General features: G+C 47.6%; 2 protein-coding genes across 4 annotated transcripts; both read left to right on the plus strand.

The window, feature by feature from the left end:
• Positions 1-255: 255 nt before the first annotated feature.
• Positions 256-2,549, plus strand: LOC1269571 (protein abrupt). Its single transcript, XM_061646714.1, has 2 exons — positions 256-841; positions 946-2,549. Exons 1-2 carry the CDS (start codon positions 327-329, stop codon positions 2,123-2,125), a joined length of 1,695 nt encoding a protein of 564 aa, XP_061502698.1. The 5' UTR covers positions 256-326; the 3' UTR covers positions 2,126-2,549.
• A 1,634-nt stretch (positions 2,550-4,183) lies between these two features.
• LOC1269570 (syndecan) lies at positions 4,184-27,210 on the plus strand. Of its 3 annotated transcripts, none has more exons than XM_061651864.1 (5): positions 4,184-5,607; positions 19,723-19,842; positions 19,926-20,166; positions 21,488-21,766; positions 21,895-27,210. In XM_061651864.1, exons 1-5 carry the CDS (start codon positions 5,446-5,448, stop codon positions 22,065-22,067), a joined length of 975 nt encoding a protein of 324 aa, XP_061507848.1. In that variant the 5' UTR covers positions 4,184-5,445; the 3' UTR covers positions 22,068-27,210. The 3 variants fall into 3 exon arrangements, with proteins under 3 accessions (XP_061507848.1, XP_061507849.1, XP_061507850.1); XM_061651865.1 differs by having other exon boundaries at positions 4,193-5,607; positions 19,926-20,088; XM_061651866.1 differs by lacking the exon at positions 4,184-5,607 and adding an exon at positions 17,744-17,935.
• Positions 27,211-27,213: the final 3 nt, after the last annotated feature.

Genomic DNA, 27,213 nt, shown 5'->3' on the forward strand with positions numbered 1-27,213 from the left:
GTTTGCGACTCCAAATAGTAGTTGCCCAAAGTGGGAAAGATTATTTCGAGGCCCGTGGTTCGTGGACTCTTGCCCATCTTTTGTGTGTTGGGAAGATTATAGAAAATTTGCAGCTTCCAGAAGAAGGAACTGCTACGACTGCAAGCGGAAGGAAGTCATTTGAAGGCTCGCCTCGTGTATCTTGTGTTGAAATCGTGATCGTGATCATTTCACTAACCATTTTTTGCATTCTTTCTTCACTCTCTTTCAGATCAAATTACTCCAACTCCTAGCTAAACACTACGTGCGTGTGTGTGCGCATCGATCCCCCCCCCCCCCATTCGAAAATGCTTCAAAGTACGATCGGGCAGGCGCAGCGCTTCAAGAAGCGCGAGCGCACCCAGAACTGGGCGTACGAGGAGAAACACTTTCTGCTCGAGCTATGCCGCAAGGATATGCACATCATCGAGAACAAGCGGCTGGACAGTGCGCTGACAACGCTGAAAAACCGAGCCTGGAAGATCATCCACCAGCAGTTTGCGATCGCGTTCGGTACGGACCGGAACTGCAACCGGCTGAAGGAGCAGTGGCGCCGCATGAAGGCCTGCACGCGGGCGGAAATGCTTGACTACCAGCAGCGGATACAGCGATTCGGGCAGGAGGTGGCCGACCGCAAGAAGCCGAGCCAGTTCACGTTCGAGATCTGGGACTTTATGCAGGAGGCGAAGAAGGTGTGCAAGAACGAGCTGATGGACGATGTGGACTACTCGAAGATGAAGCTGTCGCTCGAGGAGAACCTGCCGCAGGGTGTGTCGATCAAGGATTGCAGCGACGAGAACGACGACGAAAGCTCGTCGATGTGGTAAGTTGGAGGAGCATTCAATTGTGCCTCGATTGCCTCACTTTCTTGCTGAGCTGTGATTAATTGTTCCCCCTTTCTTCCCCTTTTCTCATCCACTATGGCAGGGATAAAACATCACAAAATCTATGCGAGGTGCAAATAAAGGAAGACTCCCAGGACGAGCTGGACGATTACGACAAGGGCCCGTCGGCCAAATACCCGCGCCTGCGGGGGCTCTCGAGCACTTCGTCCCCGTTCGGCACACCGTCGTCGGCGGCGGATGCGGTCCAGAGTCGGTTCAACGAGCTGATCGCGTCCAGCTTCGCGAGCCGTCTCGCCAACAACAGCGATCATCACCATCTCAGCGGAACCGGCGGATCCGGCAGCAACCACAACAACAATAACAACAACAACAACAATACGGCCAGCGGGAACAAGCTGCTCGAAAGCCTTGACGCCTACCACCGGACAGCGTTTGGCAGTGAGTCGAGTTTGGCCGATCTGACCGCACACGGAGGCGGCAATGCCAGCGCTAACCTCTCGCAGATGGATCTAAACAACACGCTCGAGGCGCTCAACATGCTAAAGTCGCGGTTCAACCGCATCATGGAACCAGGCTACTGGAAGAATGCAATGCAGGAGGCACACCACAATCTCACCACGGCTGGCCACCAGCAGGCACCACCGGATTCACCGACCGGAATGGCGCACCACAGTGCTGCGGCATCGGCGGCAGCAGCAGCGGCAGCCAATCACCTTCTGCAGGGTCTCGCAAACGGTGCCGCAAACGGTGCACTCATCAACGATGACGATCACGAGGCGATGGTGGCGGCGCACCAGCGGGCAGCAGCAGCAGCCACGACGCCTCCACCGCCCGCCAGCAGAAGTGCGAGCGCCGGAATGAAGAAGCAGATGGACGCGCAGCACCACCAGAGCGAGCACGATCTGCGGATGCAGATACTGAAAACGGAACTAGAAACAGCTAAAATCAACAAAGAGACCGCCGAGCTGAACCGGCAGCTTGCGCTACAGAAGCTCGGGCGGCGGGCAGGCGGCAACAGGACGAGCAGCGTCGCCAGCGCCGGCGACGTGGCCAATCACTCCGACCGAAGGGACGACGACGAGCTGGAGGTGATGATGGAGGACAACACTTCGAGCTCGACCGTGCCCGAGGGCAGACTGGTGGTCCGGTCGCTATCGTCGATGGAAGCGGCACCGGCGGTGGTGGCGGCGGGATCGGCAGCACCTCCGTTGCCACTGTCCGTTCCCTCCTCACCATCGTTGCACGTGCACAACATCGAGTAGGGATCGAGATTAGGGATTATTAGGGGATTATCAGGACAGCAGAGGACTTCCAGAGCCACCAAAGGCAAATCGGCGCATCGGAATCGGGTCGGTTAGAACTTATTTATCATTCCGCAAAACAAACAGTGTGTGTGTGCGTGTGTGTGGTACACCAAAAGCCTCGTGCACGTGTATCGGATCGGTGGGTTGCGATCGTTTTAGTGTAAAAAATAAACAAAGTTGCTCCTATTTAGCATGCAAAGTAGTAGTGTCTAAGACGTAAGAGCGAATAGAGGAGGGCACGGGACGACGGATGAGGTCTATTAAGTGAAGGGAGCGCGGAATGAGACTGCAGCAGAGACGCTGATTGGAAAGTTACGCGCGAAGATGCATGCAAAGAGCATACCACACTTAATGATAGCAACCAGTTTTATAAAAATAATAATAAAAAAAAAAACAGATAGTGAAATCAATAAGCACTTTGGGGGGGGGGGGGGGGGGGGGGGTATTGCAATAGTTCGAACGGGTGGTAATAGCAGCAGTAGTAGCTAGAGAGAAGCTAGTAGTAGATGCGGCACTTTAGGCTGCAACAGCGCAGTTGGTGAGGGAGAGCTGGTGTGCTGTGGAGAAATTGGTTCAAACCAATTTTACTGTTGAGCAATCGACCAGGCAGAAGGGGGGGGGGGGGGGGGAGGTGGTCGGCAAAGGTCGACGCCTAAAGAAGTGCGGATAAAGCAGAAAGATAAAACAAACGCAAGAGCATCCCGCCAAGCGCCATGTTCTATGGCGGCTTAAAGGCACGGTACGCCAATATGTGTTCGCTTGTTGAGGAAGCGGACTGGGGAGGAGGAGGGATTTTATCGTGTTATCGTGAGGAGTATGGGTTTTTCTACCCTTCTCCTCCCAATGGCACTATGCGCTTGCTTGGTCAGTTTTTCCTTGCGCGGTTGTTTCGCGCGCGGCTGTCCAAAATTGCAACCCAGATTTAGTGTGTAATTATCGCTGCCTCACCCCGAACTGGGTGTGTGCGTGTGTGTGTGTGTGTGCGCGCGCCGCGTGGCTACGATTTAATTGCGGGGAAAGCGGCATCATCCAGCGGCGGCCGGGCCAGCAGTTTAATGGTGGTGCGGTGTAATTTTGAGGCATTTTGCACAAATAGCTGGCGCATTTATGGGGTCAGATTTGAATGCCGGATCGGCGCTAAGGATGTTAGGCGGTACGCGCGCGTGTGTGTGCGTATGTCGATTGGTTCGATCAAATTTTTGTAGGTTTTTAGGTACTGATGGGTGTGGGGGGTGTGTGCCTAATCATGGCTTCACCATATCGTTGGCAGCGTCGATCCACTCAACGTTATGATAGTATGTAGTATTTGGACTTTCTGTCTAAGTGTAGACATCTTTTACTTAGAGTGACTTGTCGCCAACGATCAAATGCTCGTAAAGTATGTCATACTCTATTTTTAACGATCAATCGTTCTATAAAATGTTGTATTGTACTATTTGTGAAGTATATCACAGACATAGAAACGGAATTTGGGATTTTATATGTTAGGCCGTTGATTTGCTTCTAAATTTGTTAGAGAACTTATGCGAGGCTAAATTCTATTGATGGAGAGCAAACAATTATCAAATATCAGAACATACTAGTAGGCATGAGAAGGGCTTATTTCGAGCATTATTTCATTAATGTGTCGCTTTTTCAGATCCATTTCATTGTGAGAGAGCCTAAATACTTTCAGATAGGTGACATGTTTGACAGATATTGGCGGCAAACCATATAAGGAACAGAACTGTCATATCTGTGTGACATTTTGACAGCATGGTAGACAAAAGTCCGACATCCGACACGATCGATCATCTGCCTATCTGCATTTCGTTGATATTATTAAATGAAACGGCGTGTTGCTCAATTAAATAATCTTGAATTTCTTTACAACTGTTCAAAGAATTTTTCTCATTAATTTCTTTGATTCGTTTTCACTCGAGATCTACTCGAATGAAATCGCTTCCTACAACAGCTCGAACCGACGTCTGCCCGCCCAACTGTCAGACGTTAGCGAAATGTTGCACGGGCCCATTCTGACGTTTCGCCCGTCTTGCGCTGTGTAACCGCGACCGCTCTCTTCAATCTAGCTGTCGCGAGCATTAAAAAAGCAGCAGCAAAAAGCCAAGAGCCGTGGAAAAGGGCAGATTGACGCAGGATTTACGCATTTTGCACTCGCACTAGCCTGATGTGTGTTATTGCTCCCTTGTTTCGCTGATTATGTGCCCGGTCCAGTGCAATAGCGGTACAGGTTGTGGAGACTTGTGAGCAAAAGCTGCAAGAAAAAACGCAAATCGAAAAACGGCAGCCAGCAAAATTAGCGTGAGTGTGGCATAGTCGCGACAGCCCCGAGCCAGAGTGGGAGCGAGCGGTGAATGTGTGTGAGTGCGTGTCGTCTGCATGTACCAGCAAGTAGGTGTATGCGTGTGTTTTTTTGTTAGTGCGTTGCTCTTCGTCCGGATGTCGTCGTCGCCGTCGTCGTACGCCAGGAATGTGCGTTGATGTTCACCGTCGCCCGAGTTCTATTGTGGTGAAAAATCGTCGCAGCAAAACGTGTCCAACAGCAGCACTTGTGTGTAGCACTGCTGCTGCTCGTGGGATTGCGACGAAAGTTGTTGCACTCGAAACCACCACCACCATCACCACCAGCACCGTCGTCCGTGCGGGGAAAGGTGTAAATTGGGCTTTGGAAAACCGCCAGGGCCAGAAAGTGCATCCCCGTTTGCCTGCCTCCCCTCCAGCGCGTGTGTGAGTTTGTGTCTTTCGCTGTGTTGTGCGTGGTAACCGTGCGTGAGTGTTTGTCACCTTCGCGCATCCTTTGATCGGAAGGGCAGGCGGAGCCGCATGTAAACGCGAGTACACGGGAGTGTATCTGTGTGTGTGTGTGTTTGTGGGTGTTTGTTGGAAGTAGCGCGCAGTGTTGCATTTTGTGGTGTTTATAGCTAGAGTGGTAAAAGGATTTTCCATTGGCACCTTTCGAGCGCTGTTTCTATTAGCAGCCATTGCGTATACGTTTGTGTGTGTGTGTCTGTTTGTGAGTGTGTTGGCAAGTGTTGGTATGAGTCGTGTGTAGTAAGCGCAGGTCGCCAAACGGCACGAAATAGTAGCTAAATCGTGAAAAATAAACCGTCCAACTAAAATAAAAAGGCAGCGAGTATAGTGAAAATCGTGTCCCCCATCCCATCGAATCAACGTGGTGTGTTTTTCTTTTGACCGGAAAAAGTGTGTCCGGATAGAATCAATCCCCCAGTACTACCTGCTGAACACAGCTGAAGATAGGAAAAAGAACGCATCGAAAAATGTCGCTCAAACTGCAGAACATCAAAGGTAGCGGCGGCGGTAGCGGTGGCAACCGGAGGAAACTGGTCGCCTCATCAACGGCGACGGCCGCGACCCTCCTGCTGGTGGCGCTGCTGGTCGCGATCCCGTGGACGTCGGCGGCCGCAGTCGAGAATGATCAGGTATTATTATTGTTCATTTTCCCGATTCTCCTACCGTACCGAACAACGAAACAACAAACCATGACACACACACACGGGGTGGCTGCTTCTGCTGCTGCTGCTGGTCCGTTCAAAACAAGACCGTCTCGGTCGCACCACGCATCCCGCCGCATGATGCTGTCTCTCTCTCTCAGGCAGCGCTCCCGACCGTTTGGAAAGTGTGGAACGAATCGGATCAGTCGGAGGAATGGCTGTGTTTCTCCTACGTAGTAGCGTAGGGGGCTGTGGGCAAAACGGGAAAAGGGATGGACGACATTGGGACGACGGGAACGGCTTTCAGCTCTGCAGATGATGATGATCCCCGGTGCTGCTATGCTCCGTCCGGTGTGTGTGTGTGTGTCGATGTTGTTTTATTTCCACGAATTCAACCCGCCCCGTGTCTCGCCCTTTATGGATGGCCCTTTCTTCCCCTGCTCCCGCATCTCGCCTCCTCTCTGCCGTGGAGAGTGCCATGAGATGAAATGATCGAGGCGGCGGCGGCGACGTTGTTTTCTCACTGCTCACGCCGTTTCCAAGTTTTATGATCGGTCCGACGATCCCTCCTCGTCGCCCCTTTTCGACACACACCTGCCGCTGCGAGCACCATCAACAGCAGCAGCAATCTTGCCTGCCAACTAGCTAGGCAACGAAAAGAGGCAACGAGAAACGTAGCAAGAGGTGTGCGCGAAAGAGAGAAAGGACAGATTGTGTGTGCGAGAGTGAGTGAGCGAGAGAGAGAGAGAGAGGGAGCGAGAGAAAGAGAGGGAGCGATGCAAGCAAAGGGTCGTCCCTTTTTGATGCGAGCGAGCTGGAATCCCTGCTAGCATGTACCGTGAGCGAGAGAGTGAGAAGGAGAGAGGTCGCTTCACACTGAGCGTGGCCGGGTGTGTGGTTGTGTGTGGTGCGCGTGTAGTTGTGCGGCTGGTGCTGCTTGCTTTGCTGCCTGCCTTCCTGCGCGCTTTTGTGGGAAGGTGTGGGCCGCAGTAGAATCGTAAATGGAAGGGTGTGGGCTGGCTTGAGGGGATGTGGAAGCGGGAAGTCTATGCAATCGGAAGAGAGTGAGATTTTTTTTCTTCTGTAATGCCTGGCATGGCTTGTTTGTGCGTGTGTGTGTGTGTGTGTGTGTGTATGTGTGCTTGAATAGATGCGAGCACAAGAGAACACGCACCGTTTTGGTGTGTTGTGTACGATGCGTGTGCATGTGTGTGTGCGTGCATGTTTTGTGTTTTTATATTGATTTTATGGTTGCTCCCGTGTGTGGCTGCTTCCGTTACCCTGGGTTCCGCGATATTCGACGCGAGCTGTTTGGAAAAAGGGCTCCCGCCGAAAAAGTTGCTGACAGAAGCCTTTGACGGACCGATGGAGCAATTTGCGGACCCGTTAGAAGAACAAATTGAACGAGAAAATGAAGGATTTTTGCTTCCGTTTCATTGCTCCACCAGAAGAAAGAGAGAGAGAGAGAGAGAGAGGGAGTAAAATAGAGAGAGAGCACGATAGTATGTGCGTGTGTGTGGGAGAGCTAGAGCTGGAAAAATGCGTAAAGAAAAGCCAAGATCCAGCGCCTGCTTGGGAAGAATATGAATGAATGAACCGTGTACGAACGCGCGCGCGGGGTGTGTGTGTGTGCGCTTCGTCGTGCATTGGTGTGCTACGGCAGAGGGCATGTTTGTGTATTGGTGTAATCTTGTTTGCCCTTCGCCAGAACCCCGCGGGGGAGGGTGTGGGAGCAGAGTGAACAAGAACCGCAAACGATGGCCGCAGTGCATAATCAAGAACGACACCACCAATCCACCCCAACCGTGCGGGCGGCAGGGTGGGCGGACGGGTGTGGGCAGAGGCCCTCGGGCAACAATAGAGAGAAAACAACAGGCGCAATGGAGAGAAAGAGAGCAGCAGAAGAAAAGTGGAATTTGTGTGGAGGAGTGCTGTGTGTGCGTATGTGTGCGCCCAACATTCCACCAGATGGCGCACCCATGTGGTTAGCAACTCCGGGAAACACACATGCACACACACAAACACACACGTGTAATGTTTTGTTGGGGCTTTTGGGCCTAGCCGAGCCTGGCCATCCCGCTTGAAGTAGGATTTACAGATTTTGTGGTTAGTACAATTGGTAGTAGGCGATGGTGTTTGGTCCGGATAATGACGCTGAAGAACGCAGTTTCCGGCGGTGGCAAGCAGATAGGCAGAGGCAGGTCGTTAGAAACTAAAGTCGCGCGTGATCGAACGCCACAACATCGGTGTGCGTGTCTTTGGCCAAACATGTTTTGGAGCATGCAGAACTAGCTGGTTGGGGGGCGTGCGGGGAGACGAAGGAGAACGTTGTGGCATGCGTCTGTGTACCGTGTTTGATCAAGGACGATCAACATCGATCGGGGAAAGGGGAAGGGGAGGTGTCTATGCTGCCCCTCCCGACAGGCTATGCTAATGAGCGTGTATGTTGTTTATGTATTCCTATTTCTAGGGGCTTTCATAGTGAGTGGAGCAAAAAAAACACGCTCCTTTCCATTCAAAGACCGGTCTTGCAAGGCGGTCTCACCGTTTTCCAGTACGGCACGCGGCTGCGTAAGGCTTATGCTAAACATTTCAACACCGCACTAACATGCCGTCTGTTTGATTCGATGAACGGTGGAGGCATAGTTGCAAAAGTGCTACTCTTTTACCTCTAGAAACTATTTGCAAAGTAGATAAACGAATCGACAGTTTAAACGAAAATCTTAAATTTTACACTAAACACTTTTGCATTGGAATTAACTAAAATACGGGCCAAAAGTCCAACATTTTGAACACGGAAATATCAAACGCAGATGGTTTTTAATACACTACCCTTTTCCTTCCCTTGCCACATGCATTACCAGAACCACTGGTGTTGTTATGTTCAAAGGAGAATTGTCAATTTGCTCTAAATATTGTGTCCTTGTAACATTTATAAACTCCGAGCTCTAGTACGGGAAACGGGTCTTTGATGCATCTCCATACAGACAAAACCCCTGATTGTGTCCTCACTAATAGTGGCAAAAAACGAACCCATAATAACTAGACCACAGGCCGGACAGACACAGCGACAGACAGCCGGGGCCTTTTTGTTGTATTACAACTATCGATGACTAGTTGGGAAATTTCTTTCTTTCGGGGTGTCATCCAATTCTATGGATCAATCGGTCCTTCGCATCTAGATGAGGACACCCACCACCAACAACAACAACAACAACAACCAAAAGGACTTCAACACACAATATCAATCTACACCCTCAAACCTCCCTCGAACCTCCCTTGAATGTTTCCCCGTTCCTTCTCCGTCACCATCATCGCCCCACACTCCCATCGTCGCCATGTTCGCTAGGCAGAGAAATCCTTTATCGTCATCCTTGAAACGAAGAATAAGGACTCGATGGAATGTGTGTGTGTGTGTAGGAGGGGTCTATTTTGTCGTTGGGGATCCCTTTTCTCCACTCGGCATATATTATTTCTTTCGCAAAAAAAAACTAATGCTCCACATTCGTTGGAATGTGTAGCAACGGGTAAATTATTTGCGTTAGAAAATAGAGCGAAACAGGGACAGAGAAACAGAGAGAGAGAGAGGGACCTTTTTTATTGAGATCCGGCCGGCATTGAGTTGTGAAAACGTTTGCTTGAAAAACTTGCCCCGCTACTTGTGCCCATGCCGGTGGGGTTTTCACTTAAACCCTTTTTTTGCTTCCTTTTTTTTTGCTCGTTAAGTGATTGAAAATATGGCCTTCGCAGTAATTACAGTTCGCCCGCCAGTTTGTGTATCCCCAGCACCCCCTACTTGGCTGCAAAAATAAAAAGGAAAAATGGCCTGACGCCCAATATCTCATCCACTGTCCAAATTTCAGCAGGATATGAAAACACACCCGCCGGCGCGGCATTTTAGTTGAAACACGAAGTGAAGCAAAAAGGGCTTTTCGCTAGTTGCTACAGTGTTTGTGTGTGTGTTTGTGTCTACCAGGTTCTCAGTAGGCCGGGACCAGCTTTAGGACCAGGTGTTACAACACTGCTTCGCTACCGCGCAACCCCTCAGGGCGGAGGGCCGCGCCAACTTTGATGCAGTATTGGAAAGTTGTTGACGAAAGAAAATCGGCCTACTATATTGGCTGGGCGCGCTGGAGAGATACTGAATTGGATTGGGTGGGTGGGTGGGTGGATGGAATGGGTGGGTCTTTTTGTAAATTTTCGTGGGCGACGGATTTTTTACACCCCCCCTGCGCCCCATACTCCTTCGCTGTCGATAACGTCGCTTGGGCCGCCCCCGGCATTTTTTCCTTTGAGGGACCGGGTTTTGCAGCAGCAACGTCGTGGACGCATATCCACGGCAGACATAAACACACGGTGCTGCTGCTGCTGGTGGTGGATCATCAATATATTTGTAAGGCACGGTAGTAGGCGACGGCGTACCTATGACACAAGAGGGGGAGAAGGGGACGCTGCACAAGATTGCGACAAACGTTCACGCTGTCGAAACGCCTTTACCTTTGCTCTTTTGCAGCGCTTCCACTGTGCCTCTCTGGAGACTGCTTAGTGAGTCTGTATGTGTGTGTGTGCGTGTGTGTGTCTAATGGGCTGTCCCCATCGTTCGGTATCCCATTATCGTCGTTTGGAGCGTGTGCAGTGCCCCCCTCTCCCTCGTATACAAACAATCGAGGCAAGGCACACCTGTAGCAATCGCCCACGCCAGACCCAGCCAGAGACCGGACCCCGGACAGAGGCGGAGGTAGTTTAGCGCAGGTTTTTGATTGGCACGGCGCGCGTTCGAGCACACCACCGAAAGGTATACCGGGGCTTAAGATTCGGGTCTCGCTTTGCTCTTTGATCATGCTGATGATGATGCGGCGCCTGCCTGCCAGCGATGGGTTTTTTTTTGGGGGGTGGGGGAAGGACCTTGAATATCTTTCCGTTTTCTCTTCTGTGTAGAACAAATTCATGGTGCAGAAGCGGCCCGAGGGGTTGTCGTTTTTTGTTTTTTGGTGTTGTTGTTGCTGCAGTTTTCTAATGTCAAAATTTTATATTCGCCTCAAGGTGGAGAAGATCGTGCCGCTTTCTCTCGGGCCTGTTTCCGAGGAACCGTCGTGTCCTACACCGGACATCAAAAAGGATGGAACAGTGGATTTGAATTTTCGCATTTTCGATCTCGTCTCGTCCGCGCTTAAAGCGAAGATAATATTGAATTTAATCCTGTGATGCTGCTGCGGTGCAGGAAGGGGAAGGTAAGGGAGAAAAGGGTCGCAGAGGGGGAAGCCCACGGTAGAGGGTAGGGTGCTGGTGGTGTTGGTGCTGCTGTTTATAACACGGTGTTGGGTCGTGAAGATGAAAAGATCGTGCTGGAATTAAATATCCGGTACGAGCGGCGGGGTCCTTGGGAGGGAGGAGTAAGGGGGGGACCGGTCCAATCTGCCACTCCCGGCCTTACGGACTCCCGGTTGCCTGCACTGCTCAGCGGAAGGGAAGCGAATGTGTCTTGTCTTTTGGTGTGTCTTCCGCCCGATAACGACGAACGACGCGGCGATGCTCAAACGAGCAAACATTCCTTGCTGCTGCCTGCCCGTACGATGTCTTTCTCCGATGAGGGATGGAGAAGAGGATGGTCTGTGTGGGGGGAGGAGGTGGGTGCGGTAGCCGCTTTTCGGTATGTCTGAGAACGGAACGGAACCTTGAGTTAGAGCCTGTTGGTAAGTTTCTGCCAGCGTAGTTTTCCTGCCAGCCTTGTAAGAAGGAGTTACCCGCCACCTCCACCACCATCACCGTTTCCCTTTGGTATGTCGTCCGTTAAACGACCCTCGAACCAATGACAACTGCCAATGGCCCCGACCCCATGGGCGCTAATTGATAAATTGCAAACTCCAGAAGCGCCCGAAGTGCTGGCGATGTCTTTGAGTGTATGTGTGTGTGTGTGAGCTTGGGTTTACGGCTTATTTATGCGAATGCTGGCAAACGAATAGACCACCACCACCATCACCACCACCACCGATCGATGGTTGTATGACTCGCTTAGGGTTGGTAAGAAATAGCACACAAGCCAATGGTGTTTGGCATCGTTTTTTGATTTCGAAGTCATCATCATCATGCCACCACTCGATCGATCTCCCCCCCCCCCCCCCCCCCCGATATGCTGCCGTCGTCTAGCGGAATGATGAGAACTGGTGCCACCGCCCCCCCTCATCTCACACATGCATGCGGAATGTGCTGTTGATTACGGCCCCGCTTCTTATCAAGAAATGGTTGAGACGAATTTTAATTTGAGTTGGCAATTAAAAATTAGACCAAGGAAGGGACTCCAATCTCTCTCTCCCCCACTTGCTGAGCTTATCTGACCAACCACCTTCATCTCGTGTGTGTGTAATCACATTCTGCATCATGCAACGATTACAGCAATACCAAATATTGAACGATTGCTTTTCGATTACAGAGTCGGCTTTCCCTTCCCTTCTCTCACCTTCCCTTCCCTGAGCAAAGGCTTATCTTATCAATGACGCGGCGTGTTTGATTTTGTTTGCCCAGTCTGGTGTACTTGTTTTCATTTGTTATTCCGGGAAGCAGTTTACGCTCGAGCCGTTCTGTCTCTCTGTGGCCCTGCGTTATCGCACATCATCCAAACACACACACGCTGCTGCACGCTTTGGTTATCAGTTGTGTGGGGCGGCCCAGCGGCTGGTTATTTCGGAGCATTGTGATACGCTCATTTTCGCGAAACAAAACAAAATGAGTTGTTTTTCGCTGCACTGTTTCAGGGGAATAATAAACGCAAACATGATGGGGAGTTTTTTGAACGTTTGATCCCCTTCTGATGCATCGGTGTTAGCAGCCGTTGGCTAACCAACGTCAGAAGTTTACATTTTCCGGTGCTTTTTAGAAAAAAATGAATCCAACACTCATCTACGTCAATCAATATTCGTGTCCTCAATCCTGTTGCGCGCGTGAAACACCAGCACACAGTTCTAAACATTCGTTACTGTTATTGCGCGGCTCTGTCTTAATGCTCAAGCACGTTCGGGGTTGAGTTTTTGAATGCCATGTTTATAAAAGAACTCGATCGAACGAAGGGGAAAGGCGGCTCTGGAACAAAACAAGGAAAGGAATTGGAATGTGTTTGAGATTTGGGGGTACACCGGATTTAAGGTAAACATATGCGGCTGAACGTACAGCGAGCGCCCGAGATCGAGAGAAATGGTTTTGATGGATAAATATTAAGGTTTTCTTCACGAATGTGTTTTTCCCACTCTCTCTCTACACCACGTAGTTTCATTGCCAACGGCTTCAATAGTGTGACGTGTTCTCGTGCCCTCACGAAAGTTCGTTGGCAAACCAGATCGCCGCTACAGTATTATTCCGTCACCGAAAAGAAGCCGGCCATCAGAGCAAGCTGGGCAGATTGTGTTTTGAGGTTTTACATAGACACCGAACGGGGTGGGGGGGCATCGCCTGGGTGCAAAAATTACACATCACGTAAGAATGTGTGTGTTTATTCTGCTAGGGGGTTGCACTTGACGCGGATCACTTGAACAAGCACGGGCGGAACCGCCCGGCTGTGCGTGTTGCTTTGCCCAATAGAGAAGTACTTTACTGCACATTGTTGGAATTATTGGTTCACAGGCAAAGCTGAGATAAATCGCTCATGGTTGTTGTCTCGGCTGCTACCGTGCTGTTACTAATGGCGAACCAGAACAGCGTGTATTTGTTCGCTTATGAGCCGTGGCAGCAGGCTGTGATTTGTCGACGATTATTGTCACACCCCCCATAGCCTCACTCAATCTTATTTCTAATTGCGCGTCAGCTCGTCGAACGCAGCTCTCAGTAGGCCAGTCTGTTGTGTTTACAAAATTCTTTGGTATAATAAAAATGCAAAGGATAAATTATGGCAACAAGACAAGAGCAACAGAATATGCTGCTCAGAAACGACTCATTACAGACATTCACAGAGAAAAGGAGGACGACATAAAGATAGCACACAATACTGTGCCTTTGTTTTCTGCCCTACAAACGGCTGCTGCTGCTCCTCTGTCCATACGGCTCTGGTTTGGAACGAGCAAATAACGATGATGATGATGAGACATCCATCTATCGTATGGCCGTAAACTATGGCTCGATTTTGGCCGCCGCTGCTTGTGCCGTTTTGCGTCGTTTGCGAGGTGTCCCCCCTTTTTGCTACTCAGCCGTCTTTTCGCTCTGTTCTGCTGTTTGTACGGAGATACGCTCAATTTATTCGAGCACGAAAGACGAAAAACACAAAACTCTACACTTCCCTGGTAGATGCGATGCAGCCGATGCCGATTTTGTTTGCCGCAATTGGTACGGAGATCCAACTCCAGCCCAGCGCGGTGAATAATGTGTGTTGTGCTGGTCATATTTTGTAAATCCGCTAGAACCTCAACTACACACCAACCAACCCCCCATCAACTGTCCCTCCGTTTCGGTGACCGGCTGTGCGGCGAACGGCCCATAACCGCAAACATAAAGTGAACTGAATTCAGCAGCGTCCTAGAATGGACTCGGGATGCATCTAAAATGCATCCATCCAATTTGTGTTCGGGAGCGGACAGTCAGTGGTCGGCATCCCCTGCCGTGGACCACCCAACCTCTGCCTCCTACCTCTCTCCGTTGTACTGTTCTCGCTCTCTCAGGGCAGATTGTCGCCAATGGTCGAGAATTGGAGCAGCATCGAGAAAACAATAGCTTAAACTGCGGAATCGTAAAGATACTTGGTTGGTGGTGGTGGTGGGTGGGTGGGTAGGAAGACAGTGACATCGAACGAGATGTGGTCAGATTTGTGCACTCCAGTAGCCATCTACCCCTCCCCTATCTCGCTGTGCTGTCTGCATGCGCTGATTTGCTGGGAAATTGAGAGCCTGCAGTTGCATTTCGGTCGATTTATGGTTGGAACTAAACTCCCCAAAAAAGGGGCAACACATGTTCAATGATTTTATGTGTATGATGAAACCCTCCTCTCATACTATCCAGCGCTTTTTGACCATATTTTGCTGGCTGATAAAGAGCTTAGTCTAATTATCATCGCGCGCTCTCCTCGTCTGTCTCGCACCATTGATCGTGGACTTCGTGGGCTTCGCGGGCATCGGCAATCGATAGTGGGCGAAAACCACCAAAGGACTGCTGCTGCTGATGCTGCCCCCGTCAACACAAAAGCCAGATCGCGCGATATGTATGCCCTTCCAATGTACGCCACTGAGCTCTGTGCAGGTTTTGTAAACTGTGTCTGTGTGGGATTCATTTCGGTGGCTTTCGAATTATTCATGGCACTTAGTGCACAGAATCCGCAGCCGCCAACTGCTGGCTGGCTGGCTGGCTGGCTGGCTGGCTGTTTATCTGGTAGTGGTGGTGTGCAATTCTATCCTACCCATAGACACACTCACACCAACGGAGAAAGATGCATAACCATATTCAAATTGATCGATTCGTCCCGCATTCTACACCGAATGGGCAAAATGTATGTGCCGTTGTAATGCCGTACATAATGGAAAACTACACCGCTGTTTAGTGCTGTGGATCAAATCGGATGCCATAGATACATCAATGAAATGAAACTGATCTCGGTGAACATCAGCCAACCGTTTGATGTCTAATACGCTACTGATAACCCATTTAAATATAAGGCTTTTCATGATGAGCACAGGATGCGTGTGTATGTGTGTGTGTGCCGTATCATTAAAGCACGCTTCACTTCTTGGGGCGTACGAGCGCGCAAAAGACCGTCTTTTACGATGTTCCTCGCAAGAGATCGTTAACTGATCCCGATTATCCCGATAATAGCGGGAGGCTCTCAGTTACGAAACTCCGTGCCGTGCTCAGGAGACAGGCAGCAACACGCGAAATAATGAACTCCCTCCTCCCATTCAATGTGTCCATGATGGTGGTGATGGTGGTGGAGAAGCTAATGGTGAAGAAAAGCACAATCATCTTCGGCGTGCAATCTATCCCATCGCCTCGAGCACAATACACGGCATGGCAGGGGCCTGCCTCTCACGACACCAGGCTGCGCTTTGCGACACTCCAACTTTTGCATGGCACTTTGCAAATAGTCGTCCTTCGCCGAAAGGAGACGAAAAGCATAAAGACGGCCTTCGCCCCTCTGTTCTGCATGCAGTTATCAGCCGCTTCCCATCACTGTCCGGGCAGTAGCAGCAGCACATTATGCTGGCTTATTTATTTCTCATGTTTTTTAATGCCAAATTTCCATTCCGACCGCTCGCTGTCCATCCCCCCCACCCCGGTCCCTTGCTGTTGTTCGATCGCACTGTATTGTTTCTGCTCCGGTTTTTTTTTCCAAACCAATCGTTTTGGTTGCTCTTTGTAAAGTGAAATATATTAAGCATTATCAAGCACTTTCTAATAAGCGTTTTCTTGGGCACGTCCTCGGTTTGTTGGAGACGTTCCGAGATGACGTTTGGAATTAATTAGAATTTTGTTGAATCTTTTCGTCGAGCACAGAGAGAAAACTGATAATGAAATCCGTAGCTCAAATTGATTGTTCTTTTTTGTTTGGAGGGTTTTTTTTGTGTGCTTAAATCCTGGACGAGCCTGCATAATCAATACACACCGTGGGTGGGAAAAGCGAAGAAGCAATTTTACTCCATCTCTGGGTACAATGTTTTCCTCTTGCGTTGTTCCCCCTAGCGTACATCATAAAGCTCCTCCACAAGCCTTGTCGTGGATGATGTTTCCCCAATTCTCTCGTGTTCCCATCCAGGGGACATTCGGTGTAAGTATCCCATTCGACGGAATATTGTGTTTCTGAAAGCTTAGGATGGTGCGTCTGTCATAAACGTCAAATCTTCGCAGACAGGATAAGCCAAAGTCCATATAATACAGAGGTCGATGCATAGCTCGATTTTGGTCCACCATTTTGAAAGCTTATTTTTGACAGTTAGATGAAAAAGCGTTCACAAACGATTTCAAACAACCTTACACTTTTCAGGCCTAATTGTGCATTTTGTGCTCAAAACTTAGTTTAACTATACATTTCTTTCTCATGAACGTGGCATGGAGTAGTTTTTTCAGTAATTCAACACTTAAAAATGACCACAATCAGAAATCTGGCCTCTTAGCTTTGACCCTCTTGAGCTGCACAAGATTTCGTCGTAATTTCGGGCACTGATCTTGTTGTAATTGATAATTTCACTATAATTCTATCTTTTCTTGATATTCGTCAACTTTTTAAAGTACAATATTACAAACAAACGATGTAAAAATCGCCGAAAATGCTTTCAGACCACTGCATGCACAACAACTAAAACCTCAATGTATGCTACGATGAAACTATTGAAGCTTTTTCATCCAGCTGTCAAAACTTTCCCACGCTTTTTGATCAAATGTTCTGGACGACTCGACCTCTGTATTATATAGACTTTGGGATAAGCTTTGAACTTTGAAAGCTTTCGCCTTTAGTAGTTGCATCGCGTGGCAACGTGTTCAAAGTGTAGTGAGATGAGAGTGAGCTGTGCATATTAAGCTCATGCTGTGTAGCGGGTCCTTTCCATCTCAGCAAGCGGATGCTGTGGAGCATCCAGATGGAGAGCTTTGTCTCCGAGTGACCGCGTCCCCATTTTGAAGAGAGGAAAACTCGTAATCTCCAACGTTCTCGCGCATGTACATCATTCAGCAGCAGTGCCAGAGCACGGTTGTTTATTTGAGGGCATGACGCAGTGTTTTCAACGGACGGCGTGAGCTTCGATAGGCTTCAAAAAGGAAGACACCCAGTCCCAAAGGGGGCAGTCTGTGGATGGGTCGTTTTTTTTGCATCTACGCTCAACCGCTCACTCACCTAGAGAGACACTGTTATCCCCGTCGCCATGGGAGACAAACAGCTGTGAGAGCGAGAGAGCTGTACGAGAGTCCGCGGAACGCCACGGAGGAAGTTAGAATTGGCGAAATTGTGAGCAAATTAATTCTAGAACAAAACCGAAAGGAGTTTAATGTTCTCGAAAGCTTCACCAGGTTGGCCGCTCTGGGGTGGTGAGTGAGATTTCCTGTCTGGCTGTGTGTACGAGCGGAGGGTGTGTTGTGTGTACTCTTGGATGTTGAATTTTTCTCTCGTTTGAGTCTGCTGTTGGGGCCGCTACTGCTGCTGCTGCTGCTGCTGACTTGTCTCATCGACGTTGGCTCTGTGTTTTTCCAGCACCTCTGCGAATAGTTCCATCGTTGGCCGGATTGGACAGCCGATGAGTACTGCAGTGCATTTATTTCGTACCACATTGCGTACCGTATAGAGAGCTGTACAGTGTGTCGTGTGTATCTTTGTGTAGTGGTGTGTGCTTCCTTAAAGGACCGTCCTATCATTTAGGTAGTCGTTGAACGAATCTTTAATGATTGTAATTCATAATGGCTTTCTCACTGCTGGTTCGCTTGATAGGTATTCTGGGAGTTCTTGACTGAAAGTGCTCGTTTGCGTGTGTCTGTCTGTGTGTGTGCTAAAGTATCCTTCTGGGAAGGCAAGCGAAAGGTTTGGAGAAGGATGAAGAAAGAGATTCACACATTTGAAGGGTCGCTGTCGTGACGGGAAACGATCACCTCCTGGTCCGTTATGTTATGCCCGTTCGATGGCAATTTATCCTCTTCCTACCATCCTTCGTTCCGTCGCTGCGATTTGCCAGATTATACCCTGTGTGTGTCTGTGTGAAGCAATTGCTCTTTCTGTGCAACGTGGCGGTCGATGTTGGGCTTTGGTTAGGTATGATGTTCCCTGTTGTGTGTGCCTTTGTCCTCGGTCCCCGCAGCAGGCAAGGCACATGTAAGAATGGTGGTGGTGGTGGTACGCATTTACCAGAGGTCATGGAAAAAGGGACCGGATCAGGACACTAGCTGTTCAGGTCGTGGAGAAATTCGGCACCATTTCACGGTCAGTCCAGCCCCCTCCGGAGAGGGCTCACTGCTGTGACGTACATGCCCGTTTGCGCGAGTGTGTGTGTGTCTGTTCATTTGCCAAAGGTTAGCGGCAAAAGGACTGCGAATCGTTGCAATTCGAAACCTTTGCGCAGACAAACGAAGGACACAATTCTACGAAATTGCAATTACGACAACGCAGCGGCCCATTTTTGCAAAGGGACAGAAAGAAAACCCCCATTCTTTGTCATGTTTTTCGTTACGAATGGCAACTTTCAACTGGATAAGCTCCCCGCCAACAGGCAGGGGGAGCTAGAGAAGAGGCCCTTAGACAACTTGAAATGTGCTTAGTGTTCGACCGTGCTAAACCATTGTACGGAGTTCCGCATGCATGTAAAGAAAGGTGTGGTGTGCTGGTAATTTAATTAGGATCCCTTTCGGTCTTTCGGCTTTTCGGCTCTCGAGACCTTCCTGCCTTGCTAACGATGCGCTGATGACGCGTGCGAGTGTTTGCCTCCATGTGTCCTACACGCCTCCATGTCTATAGTGTCCTCCATCCTTGTTCTTCCGCTCCCCGAGAGCAGTGAGTGTTTCGCACTCACTTTTGCCCAGTGAGTGGAAGTGTCTTTCGTTCTTGTCTGACATACGTTCAGGGGGAGGTAGAGTTATGCGTTATCAGAGTTATGCAATTTAGCGTAACCGAAGTAACGCACCAAAAATCGATAATAATGTTTACGGGACCTGGAGGTTGGCCGATTGATGTAGAGCAAAGGGAGAGAGAGAGAGAGGGAGCGAGAGCGTGCGAGAAGGGAAGAGCGAGGAGCATAAAGGAAGCATTGGGACTGAACTAACCAAGTTGGCGATGGTTATGTTTCGTTCCTTGTTGTAAGGGAAAGAGCGGAGAGAAGGCGTTAAACGTGAGTAAGAAAGAGAGGGAGGGTGTGTGTGTGTGTGTGGAAAGAAGTAAGGTTAAGTGGGGAGGAGAATGTAGGTAGCAAGCAAGGGGAAGAATATACGATAAACTAGGACACAACGACCGAAAGACGTCATCATCATCCGCGCATAGGTAGCCCCGAGGGAACGATATCTCACCTTCCTTGCGAACGATGGGCTAACGAGCTAACGAGAAGCGCGGGGAAATTGAGTTTGGCGGAGTCTGAATTTGGGCCATTGCGGCAGAACTGTTCCCCAGTGTTAAACCTTTTGCTAAAAACTAATGCGTGTGTCGTCTTTCTGGCTTAATTACAGAACTCTAATAATCGGAACCTAAACCTCGACAGTAGTTCGTCCTTCGGTGCGACACCATCGAACCAAAATGATATCTACATTGACGACGAAGGTCTGGAAGGTTCTGGAAGCCGCGGTGAAGTAAGTGTGGCAGAGTTGGAAGGACACTCGCTACAGAATGTTTTACCATAAACCCATCCCATCTTGCTTCCCTTCCTTTGCAGGTGCGTGACGATCTAGAGAAGGAGGACGACGAAGCATCCGGCTCCGGGTTCGGAGATGATGACGAAGATTCCACCTCGAGTCGATCGTCGCTATCGTCTTCGTCGTCGTCGGGCGGCAATCTAAACGTTCTGCGCGGTGGCAGCGATAACCTGCCCGGTTCAGGTGATCATGATGATAATGATCTCTACACAGACACCAACCTACCCACCGTTGATCCATCGACCACCGACGACGAAGATAGTCAGTTTTGTTTGCATGGCTTTATTTCTATTTTAAGTTATCCCGCCATATTTACGTTTTTCCTTACAAAACACTCTACCGATCGCTGTGCAAGTGAGCGTGCCGCGCCGTCATTGTAGTGAGCGGGGGACCCGTCTATTGTTTTATACTGCTCCCCTCACTGCTACGACATGTTGAAGGCATTATTGCACCTGTGCGGCGATAAGATCTTAGTTCAGTTTTGCAGAATAGGAAGCAGAGAAAGAGAGAGAGATAAAACAAACATAATCAAACTCCTCCAAAGTAAGAGCAAAACAATGTCTCTATACAATGGGTGGAAGATCGCTGTGGAACATACACAAAAACATAAAACAATCGAATGTGCGATTTATTTGGAAAAAATCAAAGCAATTCTTACACACACACCCGAGATGAGTTTCCCTTGCGCCGCAGGGGATGGTTTGGTTTGTGAAGACAAGCGTCGTCCCGTAGGGTTTACCTTTCTTTTCCGTATAATTTCGATTAATGCCTCATTTTTCCCTTGAACCATACTGACTATTACCGTCTGTCTTTAAACTGTCCGATCAATAACTTTCGTCTGGTTTCTGTCTATTTGTACAAAAATGTTTGTTTGTTTGTTGGATACAACTCTTTGTTTTCATTTAATGTTTCAATTTCTAACTGTTTTGCATGAGTTACACTTTTTATTAACTTGGTTTCAATACTTCAATACTGCTAATGTGTTTCTCTTTTCTCCTTTTACTAAAGTACATCCTTCATCTAACGCACTCTGTTGTAGCATGATGAAATTGTATCCATTGTATCATTCCATTGATGTGTTTTGTACTTCTTTTAAACAATCTCATTTTCATATTGCATTCATTTCATCAAACGTGATACCCTTCTCTTAAACATTATCCAATCATCACACATACCTCTTTCACACATCCCTCTTCTTCATTGATCACCACAACCCATCTTCGCGTTGTTCATTCGCTCATTGTGTCATAATGGTTTGTCTGATTCACTTTCTCGGTGAATTAGATCGACCAGAAACATGTCATTCGGTAAATGCGTTTATGTTTTTGTTATACAGTTTGTTTCACTCTTTCATAATATTGTTCAGGCGCTTGTTGCCTCGCGCCAGCGCGTTTGGTTTGAGTTTGAGTTTGTTTTTTAAAGCGTTCAGTTTAGTTTCAGCTAGCTATTTCAATTTATCCAAGTGTAGTGTGTTTTTTGCCAATTATTGCTTACTAGTCACCCAGTTTGTTCAGCACTTTTGATTAACATTTCGAGTGTGTATTTCTTCTCGTTTGATTACTACTCCTTTGCGAAACAATAGTGCCCATTGGCAAGGATAATAGCAAATCATCATCCTCTTCGTCGTCTTCGGGATCCTCGTCTTCTGGCGGCGTTTACTCCCGAGGTGGGGAAATCATTGAAACGGGAGAGAACGATCTCGACCTCGGTGGATTGCCCCGGCATCACGTTACGCCAACGGAGGGCAGCATCAACCATCACGATAACACTCAGTACGGTGCGGGCAGTGGCGTTTTGATAATGAATGCCAAGAACGATGACCGAACGGCTAGCTTCTTTGCACAGCCTGGCATTTTGGCAGGTAAGCCACGAAAGCAACTGCAGCAGCAGCAACAGCTTTCCGTACCCAGTAGCATAGAGCGTTTAGATAGTTCATCATTCACATGCGCGTGTACTAATCACAACAATGAATTTCTGGTTTACGTTTAGCTGTGATCGGAGGGGCAGTCGTCGGTTTGTTGTGCGCCATACTGGTGGTAATGTTTATCGTTTACCGTATGAGAAAAAAGGACGAGGGCTCGTACGCGCTGGACGAACCAAAGCGATCGCCGACGGCCAACACCTACGCCAAGAACGTGAACAACAGGGAATTCTACGCCTGAGATTACTCGATAGACTCGAGTGACGGTGATTTTTAAAAACAGCCATCCTTTTTCTGTCGCAGTAACATCATCCACAGCAGAAGAAACAAAATACTATGCAATCAATGGTCTACAGACATTGACACGCAGAGTAGGAGGAGGGCTATAGAAAACGCCGGACAGCGCGAGAAAACATACACTTCTTTAGTATAAGGAACAGAGCGAAACGAACGAAAGTGAGGAGCAGAAGATAGCCGCGCCTACGAATGTATGCCGCAGGATGTAAGGTCATATTTGTAGTAAGTACACTGGAACCGCTAATAAGAAGAGAGTAAGGTGCGTGTGTGTGTCTCACAAACGAGTAGATCGTTGCAGAAAAAAAGAACGCTAATTAGAAGGAAAGAAGGAGGTGGAAACAAGGTGCGAAGGAAGCCGGCAAAAGGGATTGATTGTTTGATGGAGAACATAATGCGTGCAGGCGCGTTCGCACAAGCCTACATGCACTGCTCTAGGAATTCGTTTTGTTTTCGGTAACCGGGTGTCCACCCTCCAAACAAGCTGCTGGTGTGTGGTTCGAGCAATGGCCGAGGAGTTGATCTAAGGTCTAAGGTATGATTTCATAATTGGAAGCATTTTGATCAAAAGATGAGTGGTTGATCCATTCTATGTTAGTTTAGTTCCGTTCCAATTGGTCCAGTACGGTAGGTTTGTGCGGCAGGCGCGTGTATGCATGCAAGTTTCGTTTTAAAATTTGATCTTTGTTTTAATATGTTGGGCAGGTAACTGACTGCAAACAAGTCTCTCGAATAAGTGAATGGATGAAGGTAGCTAATATGGGGGTTGTGTGTTGTGTTGTGCTGTGCATACAGCAGCAACATTATGGGTATTTGTTGTCCTTGAATTGAACCATCTATCTACAGGATGTTCCGGTTCTGCTGACAATATTCATTTTTCATACGCAGCTATAGCGAACAACATTGCAGGCAGCTGACATTGCAAGCTATTATTATGGAGCTGTCTCCGATTAGTTGATCGTGCGATCTTTTTTTTTATAAAATGTGTGTCTGTGTACTTTGTTCGGTAAAACAATTGATTTCCTTTTTGGCGCAAGTTGGCTATCGTAAGCCTCTCGCCAGGCTATGTTCTCCCCCATATTAAACCACTCTTCTAGTTTGCCATTTATAAACAAATGTACGAAAAACGTGTAACCTACACTACAATGGGACTCTTGGGACTCTTGTTCGATAAGCTATATAATCGGAAATTTCGGATAACACAAACCTGAACATGATATATAATTCAGATATATATATAAGCAAAAAAGTAAAAGCATGGGTCGAGCGGTGGTGCAAACACATAAGGGAAAATGCGTACAGCAAGCGAGGGCAGAATGCAGGCTCTGTAGTTTGTAAGAAAGGATAGATGTTACATATTTATAAAGGTAATAAGTGCAACAGATGATGGAAAGGAAAGGGAACGAAAACGTTGCCACACCGGTTTGGTTGTCCCGGTATCGATGGTTAGATTAGCAAATCAAATCCTGCGGTCCTGCTGGACACTCTAGCGGTGGATGGAAGCGCACGCAGCATAAGCTTTCTCGTAACTTCGTACGTATCCTGTGTGTATATGTGCGCGCGTGCGCGCGCTCGCTGTTCGATAAAAGCATAATTAATTGAACTTCTCTTTGTGTGTGTGTCTCTCTCTGTGCAAGTATGTATGTTGAAGACGCGCGGTACATGGAGAAGGGAAATATGGTGGCAAACAAAGGGCTAAAACCGCAGCAACCAGCAGTAAAAAAAACAAACACAGAAGACAAAATCCGATGTTGATGTTGCTAGTTAATGTGGGGGTTTCAGTACCATTCGGTTAGACGAGTGAGCAGCAGCAGAGTTAGAAAGAAATTAACAAAATGAAACGAAACAGCTACGGGGTGGCGTACGCGTACCACCACCCAGCCGTGCAAACGCTGGACAGGAAATGTAATGGCAATACTTTGTTGTGAAAGTATATATAAAACAAATTGAGAGTAAGAAACAATTGGCAATGGAGGAAGAATGCAATGGAAAATCCGGCAAAAGCATGCCGCCACTATGATAATTTATAATGTTGATTTTTTACACACATCCTGTATTTTACTCCCCCCTACGTTTCCAAACGCTTCAATTCAATCAAAACACATAAATTGTACTCATAATAATCCCTAAGGTGTAGCGCGCACCTGTTGTGTGTATGGCAGGTCGGGATGGAAGCGGTAGCGCGGGCGTGAGTGAGAGAAAAACGCCGGCAAATGTAGTAGATTCTGTCCCTGTAACACAATACAACAGCTATAGAAGGATTTGTAAGGAAAAGGTGGCCAATCTAGCTAGTGGAGGAGATGTAAGTGCGGAAAATATACCCAAAAGTAACATAGACTCACACTCCCATATGTATTTGCCATAGATAAGCGTATCCAGTTGAGGCTTTTGTTGATCGTAGGGACGATTGTTGTCGATAGTAAATTAATTTCCCATTGGCATGGGCATGCTAGGGAGATAACTTGTCAGCAGATAATTGTCCAGATGGCTCGCTTGCCCAGCCTTTAAATGATGAACCACAATGCAGTCGACAGTTTTAGTTTTGTTAATCGGCCTTTTACTGTTTCCCTGTCGCATTTTGCCAGAACTATGCGTAAAGGACTTGAACTCTGGGCTCATTTACTTTCCCCCGGGCTTCTGGGGGAAAATGCTTTGTTCGGTTTATGTTGTATTGATCTGAATATCCCGTCCCACTGCTGACAGTATGGCGAATATATACATTGGCTAGATATTCATTGCTGCAATGAATGTTGAATGACCAAGATTGGACTCGTTGGCGAAGAATATAGCAAGAACCAGTAGTGTTGTATCCACGGTCATCCGGAACTCATCATTCGTCTGAACCGAAATATCATCTTGCGTATATCAAGATCTCTGGACCATCGATGATAGATATTGTTTGAAATAATAGATGTTTCGTGAACGAATAGAGATGATGCGTACGCGAGGGCTTTGAATTAACTCCAACGCCGTTGATGGTGGGGCTGTATGTTGTTGTTGTTCTCATCATGCTGATCAGGACAGCAGCCTATGGCAAAGGACAAGAAAGGTCAGCGGCTCATCAACAAGGAGACGACAGTAAATATATCATTTGAATAGCTCACAAAACACACTATGGCAGAAATGGCAGAAGTACGAGAAGAACTTATACTAAGCTTTGTAAATGAAGAACAACTAACGAGAACTATAAGTTGAAACTACTGACAACTAACCTATCGTGAAAGAATGCAACAAGGATTTTGAACATCATTTAACAGTCAATAGCAAAACTGGCATCAGTGCAGAGAAACAAGCAAAACAAATAGAGAAGAAAACGATCATAAACAATTCCAAAATAACAGCGCGCTACAACAAGGAAAGCAAACGAGTAAACGAACTAAAAAGTCTTATTATAAAAATTCAATAATCATACGATATGATAGTAATATGGGAAGAAGATTGCCTAACAAGAGGCACAAACACTCATAAAGCATAAACGTCTTTTTCCGGAACTGTAAGGAACCATCCACCTCATGCTTTAAGCAACGCGAAACAATGGCGCAACCATTCAAAGACAAGACAGCACAGCACTGGTACACAAATGTAATAATCTCCACTTCACAAATCGCCTGACACAACTCTTACATTGGCAAAGCTCTTCGCGATATGTTTTAGTCTTTCCCTGTCCAAATGCATCTGGTCTGGTCTGACTATCTTTTTCGCGCGAAAACGCTGATTTTCAAACGCTGATTCTATACTTAAGAATAATCCCAGTGTTGAGACGCATACTTGAGGCTCACGTTGCATGTTGACGATTTGGCGGAGACAGCATCAACAGCTGATGAATAGCTCTTGTATCGATTTTGGAATGCTTTGGGATAGGTTTTAGCACACACCAGGCCTAACGTTAGGTGGGTTTCGAATTGCAAACATGGAAATGTAACCCCTTTGCATAGGCGCTTCTGACTGAAGAATTAGAACGAGAATGTGGAATGCGTAATAGGTTTATAGAGAGAAACAAATAATAATTATGGGATGTTAGAAACTGGGATTTAAACGCTTAAGCTAGCGCTACTCTTCCACTATTTTATGTATCTTTATCGGTTTAAGTGAAACCCATACTGAATCAAACATATATACATATTTAATCTAAAGCGTTTACTTTATTTTACTCTGTTAGTAACACTCTAATTTTGTGCCATTGGTGGCGATCAAGTGCCGTCACCGTGTTGCGCGTTTCCTTTGCAATGGTTTTACATCCTCTTTTCCACCTTCTGTTTCTTGCTCAAATCATCCCCTTCCCCCTCTACTCTCAGTACAATGCTTTCGTGCGCGCGTGTGTGCGAGATGATCACAATATTCATGCATAATCACATTCTTGGAAACGTTGATCTTTAATCAGCTTGATACAATCATTACCCAATTTTATCATACAAACGAGCCATAGGCGAGGCAGAGTAGAAGAGGGAGAAAAACTATCCAGACAAACAAAAACGCATTTATAAACCAACCAGAGAAGCAACAGGTAGAGACATTCCGATGGAAAGCCGATTGATCAATTCAAAATTATTCTTAGCACAGTCCAGTAACGGTTTAGAATGAGTTTCGTGCTGATGGCAGTTATGTTTTGTTGTGACCATTATGTTACGTTCCGTCATAGGCAAGGGTGGGGCAAAGCAAATGCAGCGTAAATGCGCAACAAATTACATATGGGAGGGCCGGAAATAAATACAATCCCACTTTTTGTCAGATATACGTAGTCAAATTCGCACACCAGAGAACTCTATATATATTCGGCGCAGCATAACCAGGCCAAAAATTCAGAAAGCAAACACAACAAATCACCTAAACAAACTTCGAAATACTACAAGCCGCAGAACAGCATCAGAATAAGCAGCGAGCGAAATACTGAACCATCATCGTCTCTCATTACAGTAAAAACAGAAACGATAGACGGATGGGATAATAAAAGGAAAAGTAAATTTAATATACAAACACTACAAAAAAAAAGAGGAATAAACACACATGGAGCGCATTCATGAGAAAGCATTGTAAATAAAAGAATCTTTACAGTGTAATAAAAACAATACAACAAGTGGTTTATGCTCGAATAT

The sequence above is a fragment of the Anopheles gambiae genome, chromosome 2, assembly GCF_943734735.2.
Source record: "Anopheles gambiae chromosome 2, idAnoGambNW_F1_1, whole genome shotgun sequence".
In the NCBI taxonomy this organism is placed as follows: domain Eukaryota; kingdom Metazoa; phylum Arthropoda; class Insecta; order Diptera; family Culicidae; genus Anopheles; species Anopheles gambiae.